Source organism: Zonotrichia albicollis, chromosome 5 (genome assembly GCF_047830755.1).
Source record: "Zonotrichia albicollis isolate bZonAlb1 chromosome 5, bZonAlb1.hap1, whole genome shotgun sequence".
Taxonomy (NCBI): Eukaryota; Metazoa; Chordata; class Aves; order Passeriformes; family Passerellidae; genus Zonotrichia; species Zonotrichia albicollis.
In genome coordinates this window covers 37,691,332-37,709,032 of record NC_133823.1, presented here as the reverse complement: position 1 = coordinate 37,709,032, position 17,701 = coordinate 37,691,332, and the positions used below count along the sequence as shown (strand labels likewise).

Here is a 17,701-nt window from a genome sequence, read left to right as displayed (position 1 = left end):
CAGCAAAATCCCCAAATTTAATTATTTTCATGCAAAGCTTATCAAAAAGCTTTGAAATATCCTATCCTATCCTAACTATATGCCAGTCTCCCAAAACAAAATACCCTATAGAGTGTTTTGGCTTGTTTTTTTTTACGCTTACTTTATGTGACCTTGCCAAAAAAAGGATGTGTGGAACACAAATGTAATTGAAAGTTGCTCATCTGTTTCCTTTATGATTTAAACAAGGTAGTATAACAGCACTAAATCCAGTATGTTCACCACATCCTGTTCTCTTGCTAGCCAAGTTTAGAATAAACAGAAATTTTATCTTTTGTGTAAATAATTAGGGAAGAAAATGTCTACCATTGCATTAATCAGAAACACAAGTTTGATATACAGCTAGCGTACAAAACAGTACTCCAAGAACTGATTTTTCATCCAGCTGACACCCTGTCCTGGAGGGGACTCTCATACTCTGGAGTGAGAGAGGCTGAGCAAGAAGCACACACCACAATATAGTCCCCCACAAAAACTGACTGCAAGTACAGCACTTCAATTACTGGAAGACATCGCATTTAAAGAAGGAAAGTGCAAATAGTTTCACACAACAGTTCTATGTGAGAAAGATGTCAGGCATCTGCAGAACAATCAATAACATAAATTCAAAGCCTTCTCAAGCTTCTTTCTTAGAGCAGACTCAGTGTTAATGGTATGATTTACTCAATTTTTCAGGATTTTTGCTCAGGAAAAAATATTCATTCATTAGAATCTCACTCCAGTTTGATACATCACTGCAAGCTGCATCAGGCTCTCTAATTTCTCTCGTCATTAACATAAGAGGGAGTAACCATCAAATCCAGAGGAATTTCTTCCAGAGTGACAGGACTTCGACTGAAATTGAAATTTAGTCCTGTGTATAAACAGGACATCCTTCACATGCCTGAGAGCCTTTGCTATTGATGTAAAAAATATACATACTTCTGAGGAACAAGAACATCATTTATAGGGGAAAATAAAAAAAAAGTGACCAAAAACCAAACCAAGAAAAAAAAAACCAAAACAAAACAAAACAAAAAAACAACCCACACAAAAAAAAAAAAAACAAAAAAAAAACCACAAACCTCTCCCCCTCCCCCTTTTTTCACACAGTATGAAATCAGTCTTGGAGGTTTTATTTTTAAACACAGGCAATAAATAATTTAAGCTTAAGTAAGCCACTCTAAGAGAACTACTACTGTACATTATTTCTGTGTTCTCAGAGTCATTGTTCTGAACTCTGATGAGTTGCTATGCAGGCCAAACAAAGCGGGTCATGCTCCATTCCATCAAGGACTGCCAAAGGTCAGACAGACAAGGAAGAAGGCTAGCATAAAGGATTCTTGAACCTGGAAATGAACTTTTGAAATCTCCAGGGCAGGGAATGCACCAAGAATTCTCTCCTCCCTACATTTCTAAGACTTCTAGCACACTGAGACTTCCATGATGCCTGAAATCCCTGGAACAGTAATTACTAACCAGCACCACCACATGCAAACATCTGGACTCTCTTCCCAAGTATCTTAGACAAGGCACCTCTCACTCAGCAGTGCTAAGTCACATCTCAAATATCAAGTTGAAGTATCCTGAGCACTTTTAATTTGTAGGGGGAGTGGCTATTCCAGTTTCACCAGCTTGAAATTGTGACTAGATACACTTTCAAAACTTTTGAAGAAAACAAACAAGGAAGCCCAAACACAAAACAACATAATTTGTTTTTCTTTTTGGCTGAGCCAAAGATTATGCCACCTGGTCATGCCTAGTCTTTCCATTAGTCTTGTTGATGGTGCCTTAGAGGGCAAGGGAAGAGTATGCAGGAGCTCATCCCTTTTATTCTAAAAGCAAACACAAGTTTAATATAGAAAAAGAAGGATACAGGGAGGTTTTCTGCAAACAAAAAATGAACTAATACAGAGTCAATGCCGCCAGTGGTAATTGGTTTCTTACTGTATGGTGGGAAACCCATACATCTGAATAGAGGATTCCAGAGCTGTAGAAAAAACACTGTCTGAAAATGTGTGAAATTTTTAAACACAGCCCTACATTCTGTCACCACTATCACACACCCATAAAACCATAAACGGAACTTCCTAGTCTGTAAAGCTGCAATGAATGTGACAGTCCTACCGTGGAGAGTTGAACCCGCTGTCCACAGTAATGCTGCTGCTGTCCATGCTGTCCAGGCGGGCTGAGTGGGTGGCTCTCTGGTTGTTGCTATTTTCTGTTTCCTTCGGGGTGAGAAGAGTAAGATTCTTCTCAAACTTTCGCTGTAGATCCCTTTCCTTTTCTCTCTCTAGGAGCCATTGCATGGTACCAACATCATCCCTGTTTTTTTCTTCCTCAGCATTTTTGTTGGTTCCTTCCTCTGAGTCATCATCATCAGATACGTTGTAGTAGTCAAAGGAGGCCTCCTGGTTCCCGGCTGTCTCCTGCTGTCTCTGAGAAACAGGCATGACTTGTGTGACTGAGGTTACCATCGCTTGTTCAAGTTTCTCACATCTGACAGGCAATGTGTCAGAGGGGGTCTTTTGATGGGGCTTTAGCAGAGGGGTGTTAGACTTATGATAACTATTCACAGAGAGAGTGTTGTGCAGAGGCTTAAAGAGTGTATCCTTGCTAAATATTTCTTTCCTTTTATCAAGGCTGCTTGATTCAGTGCTATGGTGCTGAACCAGCCGCCCGTTAGCAATCACCTCTGGAGTTTGGCCGGCAATCACTGAGCCACTGCTTGGGCCCTTTGGGGACTCCTCCTTGTGCACCCCAGGCTCCCTAGCAATATGTTGAGACTGTCTTTCTGTGGGAGTCATTTTTTTTAGCCCATCTGTCCCTGTTAGCGTATCATGATCCTCTTTATTCTTTCCCAGTGGTGATGGAGCGGTAAGCACAGTCTCACTGGACGTGTTGCACTGAAAATAGTCATCAACTGCAGATTTTGTTGTGCAGGAGTTGAGCTCACTATATGATGGCAAATTCTCTGTAGGTTTGCCTTGTTCCAATAGGCTACAAGAACTGGGGGTTTCTGCACTGCCCCCGGCTATTTCAGGGATGCAAGTCTCTTTGTAGCTTGCGGATGAAATCAGAGCCCTTTGATGACTGAGCGACTGAGATGGCCTTAAGGTACTATCATCAATGTAGGTTTGGCTAGTTGTTTGGTCATCTGGGCTACAGCCTTCACCTATATCTTCAGGTGTGCCTAAAGTAGCTGAACCCAGAGGTCCCTTGGAGTTATCCATGGATCTAGACCTTTCTTTAGCCTTACTGGACCGCTCATTCCTTGATCGTCTATCCTGCGTATGGCTATGGCTCCGATGGACCTTGGAGTGGGAGCTTCCCCTGGAAGGTTCAGGGAAAGGCATTTCAGTTCTTCTTTTGGCCAGTTCACCAGACACATCCCACTCTGGTGTCATGGGAAAGTGAGATTCAATCATGTTAGGATTGCTGTGCATTATATAATTATCTCCCTTGTGTTCTATTATAAAACACCCTTCCCGTGGGGATCGAGTCAAGGGATCATAGAACTCGTACTCCCTTTCAGCAGGTATATCCAAATGAGAGCCATCTGATGGGTCTCCTTTGGACACCCGGGTCTTGCTGTGTGACCTCGATTTCCCATGAGACTTTCTGTGATTCCTGCTCTTTTTACTTCGTCCACTGTGGTGAGCTGAAGACCCTGCTTTGCTTCGTTGAGCTTTTTCTTCTTCAAGTTTCTTCATTAGTGCAGTGTGTCTCATGACATTTTCCACAGTCAAGTCTGGGTTAATGCGCCTAATAATCTCCATTTCTACCTCTCTAGGTATAGTGGTAGGGGTGTCCTCGTCCCTTAGCGGCCACTCCTCTGGAGGAAACTGGGCAGAGAAATTTGCCAACTGTTTGGTCTTATCCTTCTTAAAACTTAATCGGAATAATTTGAGTCCAAATTTCTTAGACTGCTTTTCTACATCCTTAGGCTTTGTGAGTGTCTCTGATTTATATGAAAAATTGACAGTACTTTTACTTTTCTCAGTAGGTGGGACCTGACATAATGAAGGAGGACAGTATGAGTCTTTACAGTCTTTTGCTGATTTCCTCTGTAGGGTGGATGCATGCATGCTGTGCATGTCTTCTCTGCAACAATGGCAGGAGTCGCAGTGGTTTTTGGGTAGTGTTCGGTCCCTGACACATCCCGAGGTGGAGGGAGTTATAGTTCCTTGTTGTGGAGAGGTACATTGAGACCTGTCAGGTATCCTCTCATCCAAATGGTACCATTTACTGTTAGTTCTTATGAGAGATGGCGTTATAAAGTAAGTCTGTGGGGTTACAATGAAATAACCATCCGGAGTTGGGTATATTTTCCTCTCCCGTACAAGCATGTTCAAAGTATGTCGAAGGATTTCTGGACTGGGTGTTGGAACTCCTAGAAATAACAGTAAACACATATCAGGAAGTGCATAAAACTGTGTAGGACTCTCTAGTTTCCCCCTTCCCAGCAAAAAGCTAGTTTTCCCAATGTGCAAGCTGGAATATGCTGAACAAACATAAAGCGTTTTGTTAGGTATTCTCTTCTCTGTTTATTTTTCCACTTATCTCCTACACTTCAGACATATCAATTATTAATTAAATAGTAGGCCATTAATAAAGAGCTAAAAAAAATCCCCAAGAGAACTTCTAGTCACTTTCAATGTGCAGGTGATCTTAAGCTAAAAGATGGAATCACTGAAAATCAGAGTGTCAAGGAAAATATTCTACTTTTATTCTTCTTCCAACAAAGCATTTATATCCAAATTCACAAGAACTATTCTTATAACGCCTTGTCACATATAAAGCAGTAGGTATTTGTTACTTTGGATGACTAAGCTGCTTTTCCCACAGAACACTACACAGAAAAAAAAAAAACAAACAGTTCCTCAAACTGTCCCTTTATCACCAACCTGATTTAACTGATTTGCTCTCCCATTAAAATATGTTCCAACCATATCAACTGCTTCAAAACAGAGACATTCTTAATGATCCCGTTCATCTTACGCAGAAAGTCTTTTGACTTTCAGGCTGGAAATTACAGACTTAGCTCCCAAAAATTTGCTTCTCAGAGTTCCTTGTCTTTCAGGTGAGATGTGTGGGACACTATCTAAGTGCATGTATTGCATACCAAGAGAGGGACGAGTATGACTACCCCACATCAATGGCACATGGTACCCTTGGCACTGTGAGCCAGATCCTTCCCATTACCAGTGCACCTGCTGGATCCAGGGGTGCTGACCAAGTCTTCAATACTTCATTAGATAAAACACTAAGTTGCATGTTGTGTATAGGGGTAAGTTCCATCTAGAGCTAAGGAAAAAACAACTTTAGTTCACAAACTAGTTTTAAAAAGTTTGTTTATGCTGAATAAAAAATTAAAATACTTCCATGTTATACGTGGAAAAAGCTATCTTCAATCAATACATTTTGTTTAACTAAAAAGCATTTTAATTCTGAGTACTAGTCTGGTTTACATTTTTAGAACTAAGGACTTTTTTTCAAGCATTTTGATGCTCTATTTTAAATAGAAAAAGTTGAAATTATTTATTCTGGGTCTTAGTTTTAAACAAAAGTAATTTAGGGAAAAAAAAAAGAATCAGAGAGCAACTTAGTTTGGAAGAGAACTCATGAATTAATCTGGTTAGTATCTCCACTCAAATCCTGGCAAATTTAGATGAGGCTGGTCAGGACCTTGTCAAGTCAAACTCTGTCTTGAAGAATAGTATTTCAATGCATGCAAAAGCATTTCATTGAAGCATATGCTTTTTTACAGAAACACTTCATGGAGAAATCTCAGCTGGGGTACCTGCCCCAAACACAGCATCTCCAGGGGCACACAGTGTCCAGTCACCAACTCTTCTCCAACACATCAAAGGCTGGAGCCTGTAAGCTGACTGATCTCCTGATGACAGCAAAACCCATTAAAAACAAAAAGAAAAAGAGAATTTGGACTCATCCTGTGTCTTGCAACTGGGTTGGAGGCAACATATTCTTACGTCTGATTCTGAGTGTTGTTAGAGACATGACCATACTACTCATATCCATAACTAAAATTTTAAAATGGAAACACAAAGGGTTAGGAACAACATGGACATGAGTGAAGGCAGTTACAGCACAAAAGGCACCAGGAAGAAGTACACAGGGACATGTGCTGGTTTTGATTGGGGTAGAGTTAATACAGCTCATCCACCATCCATAGGGCTGAAATATTTGGGCCACTGTGGACACAGGAAGTGAGAGGCCAAGATACCATATCATTTGAGAGCACAAATGAGAATGAACATTAAAAAAAAATACGGAGAATCGGGAGCTTGCATTTTCTTCCTTTTTCTTGCAGGTGTCCACAATTTCTGTAATAATCTGAGTGAGAGTAACAAAGATCCCCAGATCCTCTAGATGAGTTAACATGCCAGAAACAGCAACAGGTGGGAAAAGCTAAAATCCAGAGAGCTGGGAGAAAAAATCTAGCCCAGAATTCTGAATCTCTCTGAACTAAGTAGACAATATGCTGTCTTCCTGTGGATTATGAGGCAGAGCAGGCTGTCCTCTGCATGAGCTTTTGATATCACACAGGAACATGAAGAGTGATTTCAATCCCTGTAACAACCCGTGGTCTCCTAACTCTTCATTCCTGCAGTGGAGCTGCTGTGTCTGCTTGGGCAATGCCACCCCTTTGACATTATGATGTGCATCACAACAAGTTGTGGATGACTGCAAAACTCAAGCTCATTTGTTTCTCCATCCTGTGCTGAATGGGCACTGCAGGGTCCAACCATGGTCCAGCTCAGGTGCACCTGCCCTGCAGCAGCCAACCTCTCTTCCTTCCCCTACACAAACAACCTGCCCCACCCACTGCACTCTTCAGAAGCTTACAAGTAAAGACTTCAACACATACTTAGCTTTGTGAGAACCTGGTTTTTCATCCTTATTTTACTAAAAAGACTTTTCTTAATATACTGTTTCAAAAACATCACAACACAAATAAAAGTGATGAAAGTACTTTTCCTGGGAGCTTAGAGAAAAGTTAGGGAAAGAGATTGAAACAGATGCATTGATGTTTTACAGCAATTTAGGCCAAAATGCACTGCAAATACATGGCAAAAATAATAATATGCATTTTTCACCCAGTAAACCATAAGGGCTACAATGTGTTGGGTAAGTCTCTAAACGCTGGATACACAGTAATTACATTAATTGAGTAACTCCTATGAATGGAGAATGTGCAGATAAACACCAAGGAAAAAAAATCAGCATGACTGGCAGCCAATGATGCTGTAAAGTTAATTGTGTCAGCCTTCTCTCTGGAGTTGAAGCCTATCACTTTTATCACTCCCAGCATACAGTCCATGCTGTGGTTCACTAAGCCAGCAGGGATGACAGCAGATGCAGATCTTGGAAGCTCAGCACTGTCAGCTAAGGGTAGCTATGGGTTTTATTCCAAGCTCTTTTAGGTACTTACAAAAGTAGAAACAGACCCAAATTCAGCTTTGGCTTTCCTGCATGCAGACAGGAGCAATGACATTAAAAAAGGAATAATGGGATCCAGAGTGAATACAGATTTCTTGGCTTTCTCAAGACTTTCCTCTTTAAAGCAATCAAAGGTCTCCTTATGGTCTCCCTTTCTCCATTATACAGGAACAAGGGAAAAAACCCCAGTGACTTACAGATTCCAGCCCATAAAATATTGCATGACAGCAGTGGTGTTATTTAAGATTATGTAGTGGTTTAATAATTCAAAAGCAGAAACTGTCTGGACACTGAATCATCAGACATGTACATTTTCTGTATCTCAAGAGAGTCTACTATGCCATCCACTGAGCTTCCAGACAGAAGATTATGTCTTGTTTGCTGCTCACAAAGAACACTGACCTAGAGTGAACTCAGTTAATGTAAGACACTTCTTTTAAGTGCTACACATATAATTCATATATTTAAAGAGTGAAGTTATAAAGGTGATTGTCAGAGGAATTTGCCAGCTTTCAGAAAACTGCTTGCTTCAAAAGTAACCTAGGCCAATACACAAGTATTTTCTACACTGAAATATTGAAGGTCTTAAAATTTTTTAAACATGTATGTGGAAAGAACTGGTGAGGAAAAAAAAAAAAAGAAGACAAATATCCTTATTAAAGGCAGCACAGACTAAGGTTTGATGTTGTCTTTGTCCAGGTTCATACAGATAAGAGGGTCTGGTTGCCAAACACAGAACAGGGGTTACATTCTTAGCTCCTTATACTGGATTTCAAAGATTTACATTTAATGTATGGGATTTAAACCATGGTCAATAAATTACAAAGCAGGGCTGTACAAACATCTCATTGTTTAATTCTAAGTTAGAATAATGGAAGCATGTGCAGGAGCAGCCCTCTTGCTTTTTTAAAAACCCAACAAATAACAAAAACCACAAATAAGATGTGCATTATCAATACAAACTTTCTGAATAAAATAAATTCATGAAAAATACATCTGAAGTAGTACATAAATGGTGTTAAATCTGTTAAAATTATTTTCTCCTGGGCTGATGCTAAGGCTTAACAAGGGATAAAAGAAATACTCTGATTGGCTCATGAAACACTAGTTAAAGATGTGGAGTGGTTGCTATGTGATGTTATAAATAATTAGCATACCTTATTTCAGATAGAGCCATGGCCCAGATTTATGCCTGCACAATGGCTCAGCAAACTAGAGGGCTAGACAGTAACTGTAAGAGCCTGCACTGAGCAAAAAGGTTTATTATTCTTAGGCACTTTTGAAAATAGCATCTGGGGTCTTAGGAAATTTATCTTCACGATGAAACGCAGTGAAGCATCTGTTCATTAAAGCACAAACAACACAGGCAGACAAGTGCTGCTACAGGAAGAGATACAGAGAGGTTATGTGATAATAACAGACACATCTACAGTGGTAATGCTCTTCTCTCCCTCAGAGCATCAGCACCTAGCTAGGAAAAATAAACTATCAGAATATGAGAGGACATATGAGAGGCTATTTTGCAATACCCACAAAGAATACAAAGGCTCAAAAAGGTACAGATTATTTATTACAGGGATTTGGGCAGAAAAGTGAAAAGTGTCAGCACAAGAAGTTCTTTTTATTGGAAAGGAGAAAAATTTTGGATAATCCTCATACACTGAGAGAACATGTATGCTTGCTATATTAAATATGTCATGGCTGGGAGAAAAAGGCATTTCTCTACTGAAGGGGAAAAACTGGTCAACAAAGGGTGAATTTTTTTTCTTCCAATAACTTTATCTAGATTTTGGGAAGTGAGGCTCTCCCCTTTTTTTTTTTTTTTTTTTTAATCTCAGACTTGAGAAATTCACATGTTAATGGCTAGTGGAAAAAAAAAAAAAGGCAGCAAGAGACTATGTGCTAACTTGCCTCAGGCTTCGTCTGAGCAACGTCTACAAAATAATCCAGCCAGCTGAATTATTTTTCATGTTTGGCTCTGTCTAACAAGAATAGCACAACACACCAAGTGAACTGATAATCATGCTCCAGGAAACTCAAGGCATGTCACCAATAAATTATTATTTCCACCATAAATGGTTATATAAAAATATTGATCAAATAATTAAAAAAATAGTTGCAATCTATGAAATTCTTCTAGTACATAGCATACATAGAAAAGATAACTTGGGAAAAAATCATCAAAATTAATTAAGAGAATTACAACAGTGAACTTTGCCTTCTTCACATTCTAGCCCTTACAATTTTTACCACTATTTTCAAAATCAGCCTGATAAACAAAACTACAAATAGGGAGAGAAAGCCACTATTTACAAAATAGACTTTTTTTCAAAGTGCAATAATTAAATGTCAGACAATTGTTTATTCCAAACATAGCACTCAATTGAGAATTATATTTTAAATTCTCAGAACTCAGCATCAGTTATAGCAAAAGACATGTAAATTGCAAGGCTTTAAGTAACTCTTGCTCTAAAATGTAAGCAAAAAAATTCCAGATATCAAAACATGGCTGTGGTCGGGCTGCCTAGATGAGACCGATGCATCAGTAGTTTTCCTACTGAGGTATTTTTAATTAGCTACTTTTTGTAACTATAAATAGGTACAATGGAGAAGTTTCTCAGCTACTTTAGAGAACTGTAAACTCAGACACAGAACAGATAAACATCTTGCCCAGGATCATACAAAGCACAAATGAAGAAGTTCTGTTCTCTTGAGCAGTAAATCTCTGCCCAGCGCCTTAGTGCCTCAATGCAAAAAGTCTCTACAAGATGCATTTTGCATGATTCATCCACTCCATATACAGCCAGCAGAGAAGCAGCATGTTCAAGAATACATTTTCTCTTATAGGATTCCCTTTTGTGGTATTTTGCCTCTCATCCGAGGCAACTTCCATTTACCATTTGATAAATATCAAATGCTGACAAGAATACCTTCTGAACAGTACATTTGTGTATGTGAACACAGCAAGTGTATCTACAGTTCTCCAAAACTTTTAGTTTAGTCATGGAGAGAGATGCCTTTTTTTCTTGCTGTTTTTCAAGCAAGGGCAGTGCAGAAGCAAAAGTCAGAACTGTGTCCAGAAAGGATCTGAGAACTCTTGGAAAGCAGGCTGACACAGTCCTTTCACTTTAAATTAATCTCCCACTGAAACAGTCCTATCATTGTTACTGGACTCTACTACTTGCATCAGGCCACACATTGAGAGCCTGTTCTAGGTGAAGGAAGACATGCAGTTGTGTGGGAAACCTGGTCTTTAGAAGGGAGGTCTCTAGAGATCTCCATGAGGTTACCTCCTCAGAGGCTGGACAATGACATTCAACTGGTTGAATGATGCCAACACAACCCTCATGAGTTACTACAACCAGCTTGAAAGCCACAAGGTGAAATGAGTTTGCTCCGGCTATATCACAACATGCTTTGTTCTCCATAGTTATTAAAGAAGCCCTGCACTCCTTTAGCTATGATGATAAAAAAGGTCATTTTATGAGAAAAAAATCACAAACAAGCTTATTCTGATACTGTCTGAAAAAAAGAAACAAGCCAATATTTTGTTGTTTAGTACACCAAGTAATTTTTATTACTTATATGAAGTCAGGAGTTTGCTCTGCAAAATGCATTCCACTTGAATGACCTTATCAAAGAGAACTCAATTCTCTATATGTTTAAGGGTAAAGAACAAGTTCCAAGATTAGAACCCTATTGTCCCTTTTACTTTTGGTTAGAATGTCAGATGAGTCAATATTGCCATGCAGAAGGTACTGAGGATTCTTTAACTGCCTTTTTACAGCCATGTGCTCATCTGACTGATGATTTATGAATGACTGGTTACCTGGGAAGCAGGTGCTCAGGTGCTCCATTAGTGCTTCTTGTGTGACTTGTTTCCGGGCAGAGTTCATTGCTGAGATGGCCAGGCAAAGGATTTCCCCAAGTGGAATAAACTGTGACTGAGTGATGGGAGACATGCTGATGGGTGATACATCACCTGTAAAAAGACAAAAGATGTGCAATGAAGCATTTTGTTCAAAAATCTGCTCATAGGACAAAGAGGTAGAGATACAGCTGGTGAAAATTCAGAGATCTCCAGTTTTTGTACTGAGCTGGGTATAAAACCCTTACAATGGAGAACCATCCATCAGCTTATTTCAAAACTTAAGACACGGAGAAATTTGGAAAATGGGAGATGTACACTATGCAGACATAGTTTCTCAAAATGTACAACTGACAGACTCAGGAAAATGGCAATAAATTAGCACTCATGGCTGCAAAACCTCCTCTTAACATCCTACTAGGTAACTGCACAAACAAAACAGTTGCATGTATTTCTCTGGACATAAAAGGGAAATTTCACTCCCCTTTCAAAGTATAGATCACCCATCATTCCCATTTGATATAGTATTTTTATTAATAGTAACAAAGATTAAAAAAATGTTGCTAATTTAATGAATAACATTTTAACTCAGCTGATAAAGCACAGAACTCTTTAGAGGCCCAAAAGCATCAAAACACCTTAAGAGCGATACTCTGAATAAACCTCTCCTGGATCTACATGCCAATATATAGTTGTACAAACTATATCTTTTTTAGAAGAGAAGTTTTATGGTTTCAGGATGGCCTGAAAATTGAGTTTGTTGTAACTTTTCTCATGTTGCCTTACAAACTATTCATTAACCTACAGTTTTAAAAAATCATTAAAAGATCTTAAAGTTATGGGAGAAATTACAATTTGATAATACTGGCATGGCTACACATATACAAGGCCATTTTAACATGTTTTATCCAAGTACATAAATCTTTGATTCTGCTCTGTAAATCTTCCTGAAGTGGTGACAGCTCCCCAGTGATGTCAAAGAGAGGAAAGCAACAGGCTAAAATATTTTCCTTGCCAGTGAAAAAGGAGTAATAAAGAGTAACAGACAGAACAAAGGGCACTTAATTATGAATCCTATTCTGCTCACAGGTCAGTAAATAGCCAGGGATTAAGTTCTACCTAAATGGCTTTGAAATGTCACAAAAATCATCTTATTTCTGCTGTCACAGAGCAACACCTTGTGATCACACCATGAATCAAATTACCAGAAATTAATTAAAATTCAAATTTTCATTCTCAGTTGAGAAGATCCAATTTGCCCCATTAATTCTATATTACTATTATGTCTACTAAGCAAGAGCAGCAGCTTCCAAAATTGATTATCAAAATGCATTCACTCTGGCATTATACTCAGCACTTCGGTGGGAAAAAATTGGTGAGAGTAGTAAACTGCATAGCTGTCTCAGTGAGACTTATGAGCAACATTTTTCAATCACAAGCTCTACAATCTGCTCTACAGCAGTGATACACATTATCCAAGGCACAAGAATGATTTAAAACAACACATTTGTGCTATGCTATCTCCTGATTGCTTTTGCTTAATCAGGCCTGACCAGACCAATGCTGCACTCCCTTCCCAGCACAGCAGCATTCCTCCCCCTTCAACACAGTGAAGCCCAAGATCCGACTCATTCTTACCTGACCACAGAATTATGACCTTAAAATATAACATTCTCTGGATATTTTTTCACTCAAATACACCTAAAAGTTCCTGCCCCGTGCATTACAGAGAACAGCAAAGAAGATGACACACAGCTTACAGGGAAACATGAGAGATATGCTTCCACATGACATGGGAGCAACACCATTTGTTCCCTCATCATTTTGGTATGGATAAAGAACATCACAGTTATTATACTGCTATTTACTAATAATTATCTCTGCTGTCAGTTTAAACTCGTTCATAGACAAATCTTTGTAATCAGCCAGACACATAAGTTTACCAACTTTGATCACCAGTCATCATACACTTTGTATAGAGGATCAGTTTCTTTAATGATTAGTTTCATGTCTAAGAAGCATCAGAATTAAGGTAAGAATTATGTAGATTTAGCTAAATAATATAAGAAACTACTGTCTTTAACCAAAGATTATGTCATGGGTATCCTTGGGAGAACTACTAAATTAAGTTCAGTGCAATGTCAGACAGATTGGCATATAGTGGCCACAGCTGATAATCTTATCAAGTTCACAGGGCACTGAAATGGGCTCTCTGGTGTCCTGGTTTTGCCTGGGATAGAGTAGCTTTAAGGGCATCCAGGCAAAGGGCAGCAACTCCTTAATTGTTCTATCTGTATCATCAAAGACCTGGCAATTTCTCAAACCTAAGCAGCCTGGCAGGAGTATCCCTGTGCCTGTTCCCAGCCATGCACCCTCACTGCCACCTACACAGGTGCCAGGACAAGACAGCAGGAGGAAGACTTCTTCCTTTCCCTGGCATGGGAATGATCCATTCACAGCTAACCACAATGATACTTAGGATGTAGAGAAGGGGCCATAATACCATAAGCAGCCTCCTGAGGTGGGAAAGGGACTCAAGGAGTTCTATACCTGAAGCTTTGCTCTGCAGCCTTGTAGTTGCCCACAGAGGGATGCTTGGACAAGAACTCAGAAACCAGTTGCTCTGCTCATGTCCAGGAGTAGCCCATCCCTCTGCCATGACTGCCAAGAACCTGCAGAAATCCACCTCTGAGATCACTTCCAGTTGGGACTTGTTAACTTAAAACTGGCTAAGTACAAGCTAAGAAATAATAAAATTTACCTGATTTTAGTAACTTCCCACAATTCTCCCTTTTAAAGTAGGCCTTCAGCAAGGAATTGCTTTCTAGGTTAGTGAGCAGAAAACACTCACTGACCCCCTGCCAGTACAGCACTTGTCACCAGGAACAAGCCAGGGATTTCACTGAAATACTAACTATAGTTCACATAACTCTTCAATATGAAACATTCAGTAGTGGTTCCTCAATGTCAACACGATTTCTAGCACAGCATGTTATAGTTAGTATACCACGGTAATGCACACCCTGCTTGCAAATATTTTGGAGCTTAACAACCATTTAATTAGCTACAAAGATTACTATAATTGCCCATTAAATTTTAACTTAAAAGGCTTTAAATGAAATAAAGATGTTTAAAAAATATTGGTTTATGTGAGGGCCTTTCTGGTTTGTAAGGGATTATCGTGAGTTAAGCCTTATTCCTTTCCACTGAGTGCTCCTCAACCTTCTTCATTGTGACAAGGAAACTTGTTTCAGCTCTGTTGTGATAGAATGATCTCCACAGCTTCTTGTTCATAACTGTCAGCTGGAGATAGTTACTAGCTCTTGTTTCAAAAGGCTAGCACATATCTTGAACAGACCTAGTGATAGAAAGTCAAACTCCACTCACTCAGGGAAGCTCTAATTTGCCAGACTTTATCTTGACTGTCCCATGGCTCTGGGAAATCACACACACTCTGTGGTTATAGTTAAGTCAACGAACTTCTTTGATGCACAGTAACAGCAAATATCTTGCATTGATGAGATAATATAACACATTAACATCAATTACACACATAAATACTGTTAGGCTGTTGAACAGAAGGTTTACTACAACTTCTTTAGGAAAAGATCTGCTAAAAAAAAAAAAGGCAAATATGCTTTTCCTAATTTTTTTGAAGACCACATCTAGCATATGGCTCCTGTTAGCTCTGACTGATGCTTGTCTCAAGCAGCTTTCTTTTGAAATCAAATTACTAGCCTCAACTTTCATATGTTTGTGTTCCCAATTATATGAAAACTAGAGCTCTGAGAGCAGTTTTCACCAGCTGACTGCATGTTTTGTTTAAATATGAGATATATACATGTATATATAGCTTCAGCTCTGTTTCTACAATGTCATTCCAAAGCTTTCTCTAAATAATTTAAAAAAAAGTTTTCTAGAATTGTTGCATTAAGTGACATTTAATTTTAAAGAATGTCTAAGCACATAAGAAACAGTGAACGGAAACTGTACTTATTTCTGCCTTGGGGATTTGTCTCGCTGACCTGGGGGGAAAATTATTTTTATTACTTAGAACAAAGGATAATGTAACACATAAAATAAACACTTAGCTCTTACACAGCACTTTTCTTCAGTGGTTTTCAAACACTCTGAAAAACTGGGAACCACAACTGTCCTTAACATACAGATGAGAAATTGATGGTCTAACACAGCTGAACCCACATCCTGAACCCATACCAGCCAGAACTTTTCCTGTGCCAGTGTATCTAGTGTGTCTGTTCTCTGCAAGTCTGGGTAACACCATTTGGAGAGAAAATGCTGATACATGGTACAGCATGGTACAATCACATTATTAGTGATTCTACTGCTGGAAAGAAGTGACCTGGAAGTCAAACTCTTTGTCTCATGAACTTTATATAAAGATTACTTGAAAAATCACCTCTTGACTTACAAATGGAACCAATTCAGTACAACCATTGTATATGAATTAAAGAAATCACAGTGCAAAATCACACTATATTTGAATTTATACACCCTATTTCTCTGAAACAGGGAGGAGACCCTCTGATTTACACACTGCATCTGGTAAAGTACAGGAAGTCAAAGCCCTTCTTTAGACACTCAACACCTTTTTAATCTTTTGTTTCTTATGGCCCGAGACAACCTTTAAACACAATTTTTAGCCTGGTTTACACAGAAAATGAGGCTCGCACAATCACAATCTGCGTGTTTGTATGTGTCAGGGGATTGAGCCTCACTGGACAAGAGTGGGGATTCTAAAACAAGTGCTTGCTACACTTGCATAGATGTATACTTTGTATAGATGCTACACATTACATCTATACAGAGCTTCAGGCATAGCAACCTCCCACTACACAGGACAGAATCCAGTCAAAAAACACTTGACAAGGGAAATCTGACTTCACTTCTTTTGCTGCTTACAGAACTACATTATTAATCAGAAAACACCAAGCTAGAGCACAGTAACTTCATGGCATCTCATGATTATAGTGGTGACTGCAATAGAAATCCCCTACAAAAATTTTCTTGCCAACAGCCTGTTGTCAACACTTGTCTATGATTTCATCCTCAGAATAACTACAGAAAGGTCATTTTCTAACAAAACTACTTGTAATGGGCAAAGGAGGGCCCAGAATATTATCTTTTTTTCCCCCAATAATACTGAAAGTAAAACGTCTCTTCTAGAAAAAGTACACTTTCAGATTTACTTAATGAAGTGACAGATGCTGAAGAAGTTACATGTCTGGCCTGGGTTGCACAATTACCCCATTTTGCCCCAAACTCCGCTTGACTGAATTATGCTAATTAAAGGTTACTTTGTAAGTAGATGCAGCAAACCTACTCTGATGTGAATTCACAACAAGGAATTGCCATTTTAAGTTAGACATTCCCATTTGACTGAACAAAAGGAGGGAAAAGGAGGAATATGCAGATTTCTTCAGTATTAACCAGACTACTGTGAAGTACCTTGAATCTGCACTAGCATGCTAATACAGAAAAGATCACATTTCACTGACAAAATCAGAAACAAAGAAAATTAGAAGAAATGTTGCTTGTTCTGTTTCCAGACATAGCCTAAATCCTCCTTTTAAGCTACATTTCCTGGAGTATTTTATGAAAAATGCTGCAGGTTGTGTTCACTGGACAGATACACATATTAGAGGATGGAAAACAACAATAAAAAAATACATTAAAGATTTTTCCATTTATTCCTGTTTAAGAGCAGCTTAAACAAAGGCTCAACAAATGCAGTAATACATTCATTCACTAACCAGCAAGTTCCCTCTGCAACTCTGAAATGCACACCCATCAAAATCAGTAATGAACACTTCCAAGGATGTGACCACTCCAAATCTACACAGCCTGAGGAAAACACATCAAACTTACCATACCCAATATAACAAACCTAAATAGAGTTCTAGTTCCTTACTAGAACTAGAACTTCAACTGTGTAAATTGATCTTTTTAATCATTCAGACCCAGCTAAAATAATGATCTCCAGCTTCACCAAGTGGCACCAACTTTCAGAAGCAGGTGCTAAATTACCCACAGTCAGCAGACTCATTTTACATGCATTCATCCTGTGTATTTCCTGTGATTTAATTTTTCTTTTCTTTGTTCATGTCCTGTGGCCAGCTGTCTCCTGATCCAAAGTGATATCCCAGCACGTGTTACAACCATGATCATAAAAAGTTTCTGCTGGAGCACGGAACTTTCCCAGAGGATTCAGTTGAGGAGATTTCTGTAGCGTTGCTTATCCTGGGAAGGAGGTGTGGGGGGACTGTGTTTTTTTAATATATTGTGTGCTTTAGAATGTGTTTCCCCAAACAATATTTTTCAAATGCATTT

At 38.9% G+C, this 17,701-nt stretch overlaps 1 protein-coding gene across 10 annotated transcripts in view; it reads right to left on the bottom strand.

Annotated features, from left to right (window-relative positions):
* The window catches only part of STOX2 (storkhead box 2), a 143,449-nt gene that overhangs the window by 8,422 nt on the left and 117,326 nt on the right, over positions 1-17,701 (bottom strand). For all 10 annotated transcript variants that reach the window (XM_074541372.1, XM_074541373.1, XM_026791447.2 and 7 more), the window contains 2 exons: positions 11,312-11,464; positions 2,146-4,411 (listed from right to left, as the gene is read on the bottom strand). In XM_074541372.1, the coding sequence (XP_074397473.1) occupies positions 2,146-4,411; positions 11,312-11,464 (2,419 nt within the window). The remainder of the gene's footprint in view (positions 1-2,145; positions 4,412-11,311; positions 11,465-17,701) is intronic.